A 15646-nucleotide genomic window follows, 5' to 3' on the forward strand; every position below is an offset into this window, starting at 1 on the left:
GGAGCAGGACTGTAAGGAAACAGAGTAATAATGAGCAAAATTAGGATTGGGAATAGCTATTTATATGATGGATTGTTTTTAATTAATGTTGAGTAAATGTGATCTCATTGTTATTAATGCTGTTTCTGTGTATCATGAGAAGAGAGGCTTGCCGTTGTTGTTATGCGCCTCCAATAGGTTATATACGGTAGTGCCGGTTATTCATTGAAGATGAGTGAAGAACGAAGAAACCCAACAATTAAGAAACACTTTACAGCAGTGGTTCTCAAACTTTTTTTTGTCATCCCCCACTTTGGACAAGGGGGAGTTTTCAAGCCCCACCTGCCCCCATCGCCCCAACAGAACGCTAATGCCAAGCTTAACATTTTCAAATTTATTGAACATCAAGTAACATCAAGTTGTATACATTCAAACTCAATAACATAAAATAACATCAAGTTCAATAATAAATAGAATAACTGTGCAGCTGTGGTATAACTTGCTTTAAGTTCAATATCAAATAAAATAACTTGCATCAAGTTCAATAATAAATAAAACAAAAGTGTTATAACTTGCATCAAGTTTAATAATAAATCAAAAAAAGTGTTATAACTTGCATCAAGTTCAATAATAAATCAAATAAAAGTGTTATAACTTGCATCAAGTGGGGGGACGGCGTGGCGAAGTTGGTAGAGTGGCTGTGCCAGCACTCGGAGTGTTGCTGGTTACTGGGGTTCAATTCCCACCTTCTACCTTCCTAGTCACGTCCGTTGTGTCCTTGGGCAAGACACTTCACCCTTTGCCTCTGATGGCTGCTGGTTAGCGCCTTGCATGGCAGCTCCCGCCATCAGTGTGTGAATGTGTGTGTGAATGGGTAAATGTGGAAATACTGTCAAAGCGCTTTGAGTACCTTGAAGGTAGAAAAGCGCTATACAAGTATAACCCATTTATAACCCATAAGTTCAATAATAAATAAAATAACTTGCATCAAGTTCAATCATAAATAAAACAAAAGTGTTATAACTTGCATCAAGTTCAATAATAAATTAAAAAAAATGTTATAACTTGCATCAAGTTCAATAATAAATAAATAAGTGTTATAACTTGCATCAAGTTTAATAATAAATCAAATAAAAGTGTTATAACTTGCATCAAGTTCAATAATAAATCAAATAACTTGCATCAAGTTCACTAATAAATCAAATAAAAGTGCCACTTTGCAAAAAAAAAAAAGAGGAGTTACGCATTTGGCAAGACAGGGAAAGTGAACATGAGTTTTACAGTACTCCAGCATTAGTGGCTGCAATGAGCCTGTTTTGCACTGCACAGCTTTTCAAATGGGGGTTGCAGGCTTGACACTGCCACTTTTAAAACCTCATTGAGTTCGGGGCTGAGCTGCCTTGACGCGAGTGCTTCCCGGTGAATGACACACAGTGTGTCCAATGCGCAGTTGGCGCAACCCTCTTTATTAGAGCCTGCAGCCCGTTTCTTGACTTTGCCATGGTCTGTGCGCCATCAGAGCAAAAGCCCACACCGTTTTCCCATTTAAGGTCGTGTTCTTTGAGGAAACTGTCCATTATCTTGAACAGCTCATCAGCAGTGGCTCTATTTTTTATGTATTTGCAAAACAGCAAATCCTCGCACAGTGACTCGCCATTCACAAAGCTTCCGCTTAGCCCCGCCCCCATTAGTTACTGTTGCTATGTCTGTCAAACTTTCGCTCCTACCTAGAAATGTAAAGCCTACAGGAAAAATAAGTAATTTACATGTATTTATATAGCGGATTTCACAGACAGAATCACAAAGTGATTTACAGTGTGTATAGAAAATGAAAGCATAGTAAAAAATAAATAAATCTAAGAATATAATAAAAATAAAAATAAATAAAAAATTAAAGTTAAATTTCCTCCCGTTCCTCGCGCCCCACCTGTCATGTCTCTATTCCCCACCAGTGGGGCGCGCCCAACACTTTGAGAAACGCTGCTTTACAGGAAGGTGTAAAGAATGTAAAGTATCAGAAACAGTAAAACACGTTTTTTGAAGGTACTAAATATAATATAGAAAGACTGACTATGACGGCAAAACTGAGGGTACTGGGACCTGTGGATGGGACTATGAAGAGCCTGATACATCTTGCCGACACTGAAAATGGAAGGGAAATAGTATGGGAGATTTTGAATAATACTGGACTCAAGGAGACTAAAATGTAATTATAAAATGAAACTGAAGACAGCAGTAATGCAACACAGATGGATGCCAGCTGCCGTAAACTGAAGAAGAAGAAGAAGATGATGATGATGACTTCCGTGTTGTTAAACATGTCACGAACTAATTGGCTAAAACAAGCAATGACGTATTCCCTTCCGTGGTTTGCGCTATATTGCGGTCCATCCTATTCCAACCATCATAACAAAACAGAGTGACAAAGATGGAGATCAGTCGGGTACTTATTGTCAAATCAATGGTGTTTTTTCTGACATGGTCACACTATGAGGGAATAGAGTCGGCGTTTAAAGATGTCACCTGCGGGTCACTGGTCAAGCTCCTCAACACCAGACACAACGTCCGTCTACATTCCCACGATGTCAAATACGGCTCAGGTAAGCGTATCATACATTAGATTCACGTAGGGCCAGGGGTGTCCAAAGTGCGGCCCGCAGCTAATTGTTTACCAGCCCGCCACACATTCTGGAAATACTATTGTAAAAATATAAAAGAACATTAAAAAAAGTGGAATGAAGTGAAATCTAACGAGAAAAAGTTGCAATGTTGACACAAAAGCTGCCATGTAGGCTGTTTTTTTTATTTTGTCTTTTTTTCTTTTCTTTTTTTTTTGCCATTGCTCAAAAAAAATAAAATAATGACAAACAATCCATGTTATAATGAATTATTTTCAGGGCTCCAATTACTTCAAACATTTCACTTTAAAATGTTTTATGTGGTAAATATTGCATATATTGTGTAGTAGCCATATAAAAACATCAAAGTTTTCTTTGACAAAAGCGCATAAAACAAACAAAATAATTGTTCCAGCATAAAATCGACAGATATATCTGAAGTTGATCTCGTATCTTAAGTGTTGAAAGTAAAAGAAAAACGTAATACAAATGTATCACTTTATGAGTGGGGCACCTTTTGGATCCCAAATATATTTAGTGATTTTTTTATTTATCTTTTCACTGTGATTACTCAAAAATATGAAATAATTAAAATCAATGGTGTCCTGCATTATTGATCTTTTAGGGCTCTAATTAATAAATACTGCATATTTCAGTTTTACTATAAAAAAAATAAGTTTTTTTTGACAGAAAAGCCATAAAAAATTTTTTTTAATTTGTATTAGTTTATATCAGCGTTTCTCAAAGTGTGGGGCGCACCCCACTGGTGGGGAATAGAGACATGACAGGTGGGGCGCGAGGAACGGGAGGAAATTTAACTTTAATTTTTTTTTTTTTTTTATTATATTCTTAGATTTTTTTTTTTTACTATGCTTTCATTTTCTATACACACTGTAAATCACTTTGTGATTCTGTCTGTGAAATCCGCTATATAAATACATGTAAATTACTTATTTTTCCTGTAGGCTTTACATTTCTAGGTAGGAAAGAAAGTTTGACAGACATAGCAACAGTAACTAATGGGGGCGGGGCTAAGCGGAAGCTTTGTGAATGGCGAGTCACTGTGCGAGGATTTGCTGTTTTGCAAATACATAAAAATAGAGCCACTGCTGATGAGCTGTTCAAGATAATGGACAGTTTCCTCAAAGAACACGACCTTAAATGGGAAAACGGTGTGGGCTTTTGCTCTGATGGCGCACAGACCATGGCAAAGTCAAGAAACGGGCTGCAGGCTCTAATAAATGATAAATAAATGATAAATGGGTTGTACTTGTATAGCGCTTTTCTACCTTCAAGGTACTCAAAGCGCTTTGACAGTAGTTCCACATTTACCCATTCACACACACATTCACACACTGATGGCGGGAGCTGCCATGCAAGGCGCTAACCAGCAGCCATCAGAGGCAAAGGGTGAAGTGTCTTGCCCAAGGACACAACGGACGTGACTAGGAAGGTAGAAGGTGGGAATTGAACCCCAGTAACCAGCAACACTCCGATTGCTGGCACAGCCACTCTACCAACTTCGCCACGCCGCCCCAATAAAAATAAATAATTATTATAAATATATATTATAATATATAATATATAATAATATATATTATAAATACTTATTATAAATAAAGAGGGTTGCGCCAAATGCGCATTGGACACACTGTGTGTCATTCACCGGGAAGCACTCTCGTCAAGGCAGCTCAGCCCCGAACTCAATGAGGTTTTAAAAGTGGCAGTGTCAAGCCTGCAACCCCCATTTGAAAAGCTGTGCAGTGCAAAACAGGCTCATTGCAGCCACTAATGCTGGAGTACTGTAAAACTCATGTTCACTTTCCCTGTCTTGCCAAATGCGTAACTCCTCCTTTTTTTTTTTGCAAAGTGGCACTTTTATTTGATTTATTAATGAACTTGATGCAAGTTATTTGATTTATTATTGAACTTGATGCAAGTTATAACACTTTTATTTGATTTATTATTAAACTTGATGCAAGTTATAACACTTATTTATTTATTATTGAACTTGATGCAAGTTATAACACTTTTTTAAATTTATTATTGAACTTGATGCAAGTTATAACACTTTTGTTTTATTTATGATTGAACTTGATGCAAGTTATTTTATTTATTATTGAACTTGATGCAAGTTATAACACTTTTAATTGATTTATTATTGAACTTGATGCAAGTTATAACACTTTTTTTTATTTATTATTGAACTTGATGCAAGTTATAACACTTTTGTTTTATTTGATATTGAACTTGATGCAAGTTATACCACAGCTGCACAGTTATTTTATTTCTTATTGAACTTGATGTTATTTTATGTTCTTGAGTTTGAATGTATACAACTTGATGTTACTTGATGTTCAATAAATTTGAAAATGTTAAGCTTGGCATTAGCGTTCTGTTGGGGCGATGGGGGCAGGTGGGGCTTGAAAACTCCCCCTTGTCCAAAGTGGGGGAATGACAAAAAAAGTTTGAGAACCACTGCTTTATATCAACTTGAAGTTGATATAGAGATTTACTGTAAGCGTTAAATAATTAAAAAATAATAATAATCTGACTTATTTTTAACATTTTATTGACTGAGACCCTTTATGGTCCCCAGGACCCCTAAAGGTAAAATAAATAAAAAATCCATATATTTTGTTATGGTTTGAAAATGAAAAATATCAAAATGGCCCCCACATGCTTTAATTTTTCCGTGTGCGGCCCTCAGTGGAAAAAGTTTGGACACCCCTGACGTAGGGACATGGCATAGAAATAAGAAGGAGTAGTGGCTTGCTTCTCATAGAATTCCTGTAAATTCCCACAATCAAAAAACTGAATAATATTACGAAAGTGTTTTTACCGACGGCACAATATAACGGTGTTACAGTTCAAAAGGCTTTCATGTTTTCTGTCTCGATCCAATTCAAGCTGTGTCAGTTAGGTCGGCATCATGTGTTCATGTCTGCAGATTCGGGATTTGCATATCAGGGGTGTCAAAACTTTTTCCATCGAGTGTTGCACACTGAAAAATCAAAGAATGCGGGGGCAATTTTGTTATTTTGATTTTCAAAATCTATACAATTTACATATTTTTTTTAAAGAAAAAAAAAACAGCCTGCATTTGTCTTTTAGTAGTTTTGTTAGTGTCAAAATTTAAATTATTTCCTCGTTATATTAAAACATTACGATATTTTTCAGCATTTCCCAAAATGCGTTGCCGGTGTTCCATTGAATTTGTCTGCTTCCTCGAAAAAAACTACCAGTAGCTTTCTCACGCTGTAATTGTCTACATCCTTACTGTCCATTAAAATACATTGCAAACTTTATTACGCTGTAATTGTCTACATGCTTACTGGTCAGAAGATACGGTGAAAGAAACATTATTTAAAATCACTACTTGTACACGAGATATACGAGGCAGTCTCTTATTGTTTGCGCTTTCAATAAGTATTAACATATAATGGAAACTTTTGCAATGCTGAAATGTTCTATACATATACATGTACTTGATCGCGGCGGCCCGCCACGGCAAAATAAAGTCACCAAACCTTGAAAATTAGTTGGATTTTTTAACGTAAAAACAAATTAATGTACAAGTAAAGTGGAAAAACAAGTTTACTTTATATGCTTAATTGTGTTTCATTGTATCCATTCAATCATATCCAATTGTCTTTACAATCCGCAAAGTATGTGAAAATACCGTCTAAACATAATAAAATGCCGCAAATTCACTTGGCTATTTTGAATATTCTGCCCCGAATATTTTCGTCAGTTTCCGTAGATTTTTCATCACTAGAGGAACGCTTCTGCACTCTGATCATGTTATCAGATCAGTCATACTGGAAATATGCAAAAATTTAATAGAGGTTTGCTGTTTATCATTCACAATCCTTATGTAAGACAAGAACACAAACATTTGTTTTTTTTTATGCATTTGAAATCGTAAATAAATAGCTAACAATTGAGTCAAGCGATCAAGAGTCCTCTATTGCGCCCATTATACGCTCTAAAAAACATCAAGAAACCAACAATAATCCATTTACATGTCGTGACCTGAAAATTAACCAAATATGAAATTGGCCCTAGTGTGTGAACGTGAGTGTGAATGTTGTCTATCTATCTGTGTTGCAATGAGGTGGCGACTTGTCCACGGTGTACCCTGCTTACCGCCCTAATGCAGCTGAGATAGGCTCCAGCGACCCCCCGTGAACCCAAAAGGGATAAGCAGTAGAAAATGGATGGATGGAAGAGTGATATTGGTATTATAAGTGCTAAAGCAGATGACCTATTTTAGCAGCGCATTGTTAGCAGTGAGCTAATGCTAGCTTAAACTGCTATTGTAGAAGGCTACTTCTGCTTTGTCTCAAACTTGCTAAAAATTAATGATAGAATATAATTCATGCATCTCTCACCTGGTAGTAGACAAATGTGGCCAAGGACAGAGAGGCTGGTCGACTTTGACATTTTCCGAGATGGCAAAAAATTACTTAGTTGCAGTAACTTTTTGTTTTAACCCTTCGTGAGGATTGCAATTGAATCGTCATTTAAACAGGATTATATGAGCTACCCATCAAGAGTAGATATTGTAAAGTAAGTGTTTGTTTTATTATGATTTGTTATGGCTAGTTTGTATGTTGTTTGTATGCACCTAGCAATGCTACTGATCTTATAGTGTTTCAATAAAACTGCATCCAGTTTTACACTCGGCTTGCTCATCCTCCTTGTATTTGGGCCCAAAAATATAAGGTTCTGGATTGTATTTTTTCCCAAAGTAATCGTTGTTGGCTCTCACAATGTCTGTTTGATGAGCATTGTTGTTGATGGGGTAGGGATCTGTGGTTCCTAACTCTATAAGTCACTCTACGCCACAGATCACATGACTGGCTGGCGTGACTGGCTCATTAACTCTCAAAATGGATCCGGAATCTCTTTGTGTATACTGTATGTATATAATTAGGGGTGGAAAAATGAATCAGTACAAACCGATAACCGATTTTAACTTACAGCCTTTGGAGAGCCTCCGGATTGATCTGATATTTGATACAAAATATGGTTGCTCTAATCTTGCGATACTTCTGTGATGACGTATTACGAGAGTACCACGCAACGTAAACCAATCAGAAGCAACGTAAGGCAGGTCTTTGCGTCTTTATTGTTCACACACATCAGCGCAGTGTTGTCAACTTGGCGACTTTCTCGCTAAATCTATAATCTTTACATCTTCTTGACTTTTTTTCTCAGAAGCGACTAGCAACAATTGTATCCATCCATCCCTTTTCTACCGCTTGTCCCTGTCGGGGTGGCAAGGGTGCTGGAGCCTATCCCAGCTGCCCTCGGGTGCGGGGTACACCCTGGACAAGTTGCCACCTCATCGCAGGGCCAACACAGATAGACAGACAACATTCACACTCACATTCACACACTGAGATATGCTCTAGTGAACTGGTGAACAGGAAAGTCGGCCGCCTTGAAAATAGTTTGAGCATCGAAACAGTGCTCCGGAAACCGTATGTTGTGATGACGTAAGCAATACGCACAAGATTGTTTGGAGCGAAGGGAGCGTGTCTGTGATGTGAACGTACTTTAATGTAACCGAGATATACCCGAGAACAGCAATCTACAAAATGTGCAATGTGCCAATATTAAGAGGACCATGGTGGCTTTTAAGAAGAGAAGTTTCATTTTCTAGTACAGAATTTGACTCCATCATGACCATGTAAAGTGTTCCCTAAGCGTCTGGGTTAGGTCACAACTAACTGTTGACAGTTAAGCATGGTGTCTGGTAGTTAGGGTCTCATGGAGAATGGGTCCGGCTCCCTGTATACCATTGACAGCTTTAAGGGTTCTTTCTTGTTGAATATAAGATTCCACATGGGCATTTCACACGTAATGGCTACACTGTATTACCTGCCCATAATGATGGACCACTGTTTACAAGACTGGCTGTCTGCTTGCTCCAAAGGAATGTAATCCTCCACCATATGGAAAAACATGTTATTTCATAGTCTAGCAGACACTACACTCTGGATAAAGAACAATTCTCAACAAAGTACATTGTACAATAAGCAGCAACAATTCAAAAATAGAGGAAACAATATAAGAAAAATATATGCTAATACCAATTAACAATAATGTTTTTTTGTGTGTGTGTAGGGAGCGGGCAGCAGTCTGTAACTGGAGTGGAAAGCGCAGATGATGGCAACGGTTATTGGCAAATAAGAGGAAAGCCCGATCACCTTTGCCAGCGTGGGACAGCAATTAAATGTGGTCAAGCAATACGCTTTACACACATGAAGACTGGTCGCAACCTTCATACGCATCACTTCAGCTCACCATTGTCTAATAATCAGGTTTGTCATCTCTGCACACAAAATTAATATCAATGCAGAATACACATAATTGTAGGGGTGCTGAGAAAAATCGATTCACCCGCGGTTCGCAATACCTATTCAGATTCTAAATCGATTAATAATTTGTTAAGAAATCCATATTTAATGTATTTCTTTTAAATCCATTTTTAAAACTATGTTTTTTTTGGCCATCTCTGCACTTACTCACTGTATGTATACGTCATATATCCGCAGCCAAGAGAAGCTTTTGAAACCTGTCACTGTTTTAATAATGTTTTATCATGATTTCTATACCAAATTATATATTACTTAATATAATCAGTTTGAATCGAGAATTGTGTTGATTCAAGAATGGATTCTGAAACAAATGATCATCTCAAGAATGGTATGCAAACTGAATCGTGAGTTGTTGTAAGACTCACATCACTGCGTAATATTGAAAATCATTCGATCCACTGATTATGTAATTTAAATACATTTTGAAGTGAACTACAATATAATTTCCTCGATTCCTTGAATTGAGAATATCTATTCCAATTCAATTCTGTAAATTTTAACTGGATTTGAATTAAGGTTGCAAGCATAAAATAGAATTGCAATTCAAGCTCGAATTAAACAAAATAGAAAATAAATTCCTTTAAATTCCAAATGCAAATTTTTGTATATTCTATGATTTTAACAGTAAATTCAATACGTCATTGTTTAACATTTCATTTTCATATAAATATTATGAATGGATGAATGGTGTAATGAATGCATTATATTTTATTTACAGCAACTTTTTTTCATTGACAATTAAGAATAAAAGTGTTTCTATGACAGGTGTTACCAACCTATTGATCGCGATGGACGAGCCAATATTTGGGACTTTATTGATCGATCCCAAAAATGTTAGGAAAAATACATGTATAATGACATCAGTGCCATCCCCACTTGGAGAGTGACCAACAGACATGCCAACAGGCACGCATTTTCACCCCTGAACACTCTTGCACGCTTCGCCACTCTTCAGGCATGTATCCCACCAGTCTCAACCCCGCAGCCCCACCCTGGGACCAACCGCACATCACACCGACTCGTCTCGCAAACGTGAGTTGCATGACGTTCACTTAAAAAAAAAAAAAATCATCCAGCAGCAGCAATGCATTATGAGAAATACTGTATAACCTTAGAGGAAAATCTAAATTAAAACATTTGTATGCGCGACAACACCTAAAACCTTTAGCATATCCGTATGTGGAATTAAATTATGGAATGGATTAAGCACCAATATGATTCAGTGTAAGAGACTGTTCAAATTACAAGTGTTCACAAAGTACAAAGAAACAATTATGATGAAGACCTTGAACCTTTTATTTTGAGATAATGATTATTTACTTGTTTAATATTTGTTTATTTACTCAGGGCATATTATTTATGTATTATTTATTAATTCACTGTTCTGTTACAAACAGAGAGTAAGGAAATGCGATAACATTGTATGATATGAAAAGGGCTAGGATTAATAAATAAGCACTACTTCTTCCTACTCCTTTTTGGAGATACTGTATTGAAACAACTGGTAATATGTGATGCATTACATTGTATCGTATGCATGTTCGAAATAAACTGAAACTGAACTGAACTGTACGAAACTGTTGCAACACATTGAACATTTTCCAACATCGAACAATTCTCGCCTCAAACATGACAACCATTGCTCTCTCGCAACAAAGCATACGAGCTGGATAGAGTTTAACACTGCTACAAAGTTCTGATTTTTTATTTATTGTGGATATGAAAAAAATCATTTACACGTGGAAAAGTAGTTATGAATGATAAAAGAAGGCAGTCAACTAAAACACATGAAAACATGAAACAAGAAAACCCCTCCAGTTGAACAACCGATTTACTACTTCCGGTGCTGACGTACCACTACCACTACCACAACCATGTGACTTGCATCTCCATATGCATAATATACTACATTACTAAGATTACAATTATGGCCTCTACAGCAGACACACAGTTTGTCATTGGCCCTAGGCACACTGCAGAAACAAAATTTAACCAAAAACAAACAGCCAACATTTGGAAAACAGCAGAAAGCACAAATAGAAAAAACCCTAAATATTGTCACCAGCCAACAATACTGTGACAATCCATGTGCCACACGGCACACGACAGGATGGCCTCTTGGAAGAGTTATAGTCTGACACATAACATCAAAATTCATTTTAAATATTTGTAAATTGTGCTGTACAGTTTACCTATCTATAACAAATATGTCCTATTTACAGGAAGTCAGTGCATTTGGGGAGAATGGTGAGGGCGATGACCTGGACGTTTGGACAGTGCAGTGTGATGGCACATACTGGGAGCGCAATGATGTTGTGCGATTCAAACACATGGGTACCAATGTTTTCTTGAGTGTGACGGGGGAGCAGTATGGCCACCCCATACGTGGCCAACGGGAAGTACATGGCATGACCTCACCCAGCCATCATAACTGGTGGCAAGTAATGGAGGGTGTCTTCATCCAGCCAAGCCAGGATCTACTACGTCACGATGAACTCTGAAATCTGAACTTGGTCATAGTGATGGGGAAATCCAAAATTAATGCAGTTTGTGAAGAACAAACTCAAATGTCAATTACTTGGCAACAACTTCAATGTTCTTCACTCAGTTTTCTGTAATAGATCTGCATCTTGTTATATCTTTTCTGTAAGGTGAAATATATTTATGCGTTGGGTTGGTAAATTAACCTTATTTCCCATTTTGGACCATTTTTTTGCTTCCAACTTTGTGAGAAAAGTGAGGAGACTTCGCCTGGAGTGCACAATAGCAAATTCCACTGCAAAATACAGGCTGAAAGAACTTTATATAAAACTGTAAAAATGTTTAAAAACATTACTGGATGACATTTTGACAATAAAATTGCATTTGGGTCTAAATATTGGGATCTTTTAAAGCAAATTTAAAGGGGCTGTTTGAAACATATTATACAGATATCAAGAGGGCACCAACTTTCCAATTTATTTTACACAGTATATCTCGCCCTCTTACGGCTTCTCTTACGTAACAACGTAACACATGCACGCGCATTAGTTTAAGTGTTGTTAGCTAATAATAGCCATTTGGATAGCTAGCGTGAGCTGCCATTGCATGTATCATAAGAACACCTGACTTCAAATTGTTTGTTGGTTCTTTTGGGCTGCTTTTGTATGTGTGCACACGCTCCCTGCAAGTTGAGGAGACTGGGTGGGTGACAGCCATTAACACCAATCGTTTTATTGGGGCTGGTAAAAAATTTTATTACAATAACTTTGTAATTGTAAAAAATATGGACAATTGTCAAACTAATGTGTTCTTTTAAACAACTACAGTAATGGTAACATAAGCCAGCCAGTGGTGTTCTTGTTATATTTTTTGCTTTGAAAATTTTTTGGAAGTTGTAGACAGCACCTTTTAAATTATTCACGCGAGTAAACATCCGCAATTAATCCTAATCATTCCTAATTCCACCGATTAAAAAAAAAATAAATAAATCATTTGACAGCATACATTTGTGTATATGTATGTAAGATATATACATATATATATATATATATATATATATATATATATATATATATATATATATATATATATATATATATATATATATATATATATATATATATATATATATATATATATATATATATATATATATATATATATATATATATATATATATATATATATATATATATATATATATATATATATATATATATATATATATATATATATATATATATATATATATATATATATATATATATATACCTCTGGATCGGCAGACCGGGGTGGTGGTTCCTCTCTTTAAGAAGGGGAACCGGAGGGTGTGTTCTATCGTGGGATCACACTCCTCAGCCTTCCCGGTAAGGTCTATTCAGGTGTGCTGGAGAGGAGGCTACACCGGATAGTCGAACCTCGGATTTAGGAGGAACAGTGTGGTTTTCGTCCTGGTCGTGGAACTGTGGACCAGCTTTATACTCTCGGCAGGGTCCTTGAGGGTGCATGGGAGTTTGCCCAACCAGTCTACATGTGTTTTGTGGACTTGGAGAAGGCATTCGACCGTGTCCCTCGGGAAGTCCTGTGGGGAGTGCTCAGAGAGTATGGGGTATCGGACTGTCTGATTGTGGCGGTCCGCTCCCTGTATGATCAGTGCCAGAGTTTGGTCCGCATTGCCGGCAGTAAGTCGGACACGTTTCCAGTGAGAGTTGGACTCCGCCAAGGCTGCTCTTTGTCACCGATTCTGTTCATAACTTTTATGGACAGAATTTCTAGGCACAGTCAAGGCGTTGAGGGGATCTGGTTTGGTAGCTGCAGGATTAGGTCTCTGCTTTTTGCAGGTGATGTGGTCCTGATGGCTTCATCTGGCCAGGATCTTCAGCTCTCGCTGGATCGGTCCGCAGCTGAGTGTGAAGCGACTGGGATGAGAATCAGCACCTCCAAGTCCGAATCCATGGTTCTCGCCCGGGAAAAGGGTGGAGTGCCATCTCCGGGTTGCGGAGGAGACCCTGCCCCAAGTGGAGGAGAAAGGACAAGATCACGGGTAAAAGCGGCCGAAATGAGTTTCCTCCGCCGGGTGGCGGGGCTCTCCCTTAGAGATAGGGTGAGAAGCTCTGCCATCCGGGGGGAGCTCAAAGTAAAGCCGCTGTTCCTCCACATCGAGAGGAGCCAGATGAGGTGGTTCGGGCATCTGGTCAGGATGCCACCCGAACGCCTCCCTAGGGAGGTGTTTAGGGCACGTCTGACCGGTAGGAGGCCACGGGGAAGACCCAGGACACGTTGGGAAGACTATGTCTCCCGGCTGGCCTGGGAACGCCTCGGGATCCCCCGGGAGGAGCTGGACGAAGTGGCTGGGGAGAGGGAAGTCTGGGCTTCCCTGCTTAAGCTGCTGCCCCCGCGACCCAACCTCGGATAAGCGGAAGAAGATGGATGGATGGATGGATGGATGGATGGATGGATATATATATATATATATATATATATATATATATATATGTATATATATATACCGGTGTATATATATATATATATATATATATATATATATATATATATATATATATATATATATATATATATATATATATATATATATATATATATATATATATATATATATATATATATATATATATATATATACATACAGTCGTGCTCATAAGTTTACATACCCTGGGAGAATTTATGATTTCTTGGCCATTCTTCAGAGAATATGAATGATAACACAAAAACCTTTCTTCCACTCATGCTTAATGGTTGTGTGAAGCTATTTATTGGCAAACAACTGTGTTTACTCTTTTTAAATCAAAATGACAAAAGAAAGTACCCAAATGACCCTGATCAAAAGTTTACATACCCCAGTGACTTTGATCTGATAACATGCACAAAAGTTGACACTAACAGGTTTCAATGGCTAATCAAGGTTCCAATACTCATCTGTGACATGTTTGTTTGTAATTAATGTGTGTGTATAAAAGGTCAGTGAGTCTCTGAGCTTCTGACAGACCATTGCATCTTTCATCCAGTGCTGCACAGATGTTTCTGGATTCTGAGTCATGGGGAAGGCAAAATAATTGTCAAAGGATCTGCGAGAAAAGGTAATTGAACTGCATAAAACAGGAACGGGGTATAATAAGATATCCAAGGAAATGAGAATGCCAATCAGCAGTGTTCAAACGCTGATTAAGAAGTAGAAAATGAGGGATTCAGGTAGACCAGCAAAGATTTCAGCCACAACTGCCAGGAAAGTTGTTTAAGATGCAAAAAACAATCCACATATAACTTCAGCTGAAATAGAGGACTATCTGAAAAATTGTGGTGTGGCTGTTTCAAGGTGCACAATAAGGAGGCACATGAAGAAAATGGGCTGCATGGTCGAATCGCCAGAAGAAAGCCATTTCTGCACAAATGTCACAAAGTATCCCGCTTACATTACGCAAAACAGCACAGAGACAAGCCTCAAAACTTCTGGAACAAAGTAATTTGGAGTGATTGCTTTCTTCTGGCATCCCATTTTTCTTCAAGTGCCTCTTTATTGTGCATCTTGAAACAGCCACACCACAATTTTTCAGAGAGTCCTGTATTTCAGCTGAAGTTATTTGTGGATTTTTCTTTGCATCTCGAACAATTTTCCTGGCAGTTGTGGCTGAAATCTTTGCTGGTCTACCTGAATCCCTCATTTTCCACTTCTTAATCAGCGTTTGGACACTGCTGATTGGCATTCCCAATTCTTTGGATATCTTTTTATACCCCTTTCCTGTTTTATGCAGTTCAATTGCCTTTTCTCGTAGATCCTTTGACAATTATTTTGCCTTCCCCATGACTCAGAATCCAGGTGTATTTTATATATATATATATATATATATATATATATATATATATATATATATATATATATATATATATATATATATATATATATATATATATATATATATATATATATATATATATATATATATATTAGGGCTGTGAAACTTTGGGTGTCCCACGATTCGATTCAATATCGATTCTTGGGGTCACGATTTGATTCAAAATCGATTTTTTTTTTCAATTCAACCCAATTCTCGATTCAAAAACGATTTTTTCCCGATTCAAAAAGATTCTCTATTCATTCAATACATAGGATTTCAGCAGGATCTACCCCAGTCTGCTGACATGCAAGCAGAGTAGTAGATT

General features: G+C 37.4%; 1 protein-coding gene across 1 annotated transcript; it reads left to right on the forward strand.

The window, feature by feature from the left end:
• The first annotated feature begins 1973 nt into the window (after positions 1-1973).
• sdf2l1 (stromal cell-derived factor 2-like 1) lies at positions 1974-12464 on the forward strand. The gene is made up of 3 exons (XM_062024249.1): positions 1974-2579; positions 8733-8929; positions 11209-12464. The coding sequence occupies exons 1-3, from the start codon at positions 2408-2410 to the stop codon at positions 11485-11487; spliced, it is 648 nt and encodes a 215-aa protein (XP_061880233.1). The 5' UTR covers positions 1974-2407; the 3' UTR covers positions 11488-12464.
• The last annotated feature ends 3182 nt before the right edge of the window (positions 12465-15646 follow it).

The sequence above is a fragment of the Entelurus aequoreus genome, linkage group LG17 (assembly GCF_033978785.1).
Source record: "Entelurus aequoreus isolate RoL-2023_Sb linkage group LG17, RoL_Eaeq_v1.1, whole genome shotgun sequence".
Taxonomy (NCBI): Eukaryota; Metazoa; Chordata; class Actinopteri; order Syngnathiformes; family Syngnathidae; genus Entelurus; species Entelurus aequoreus.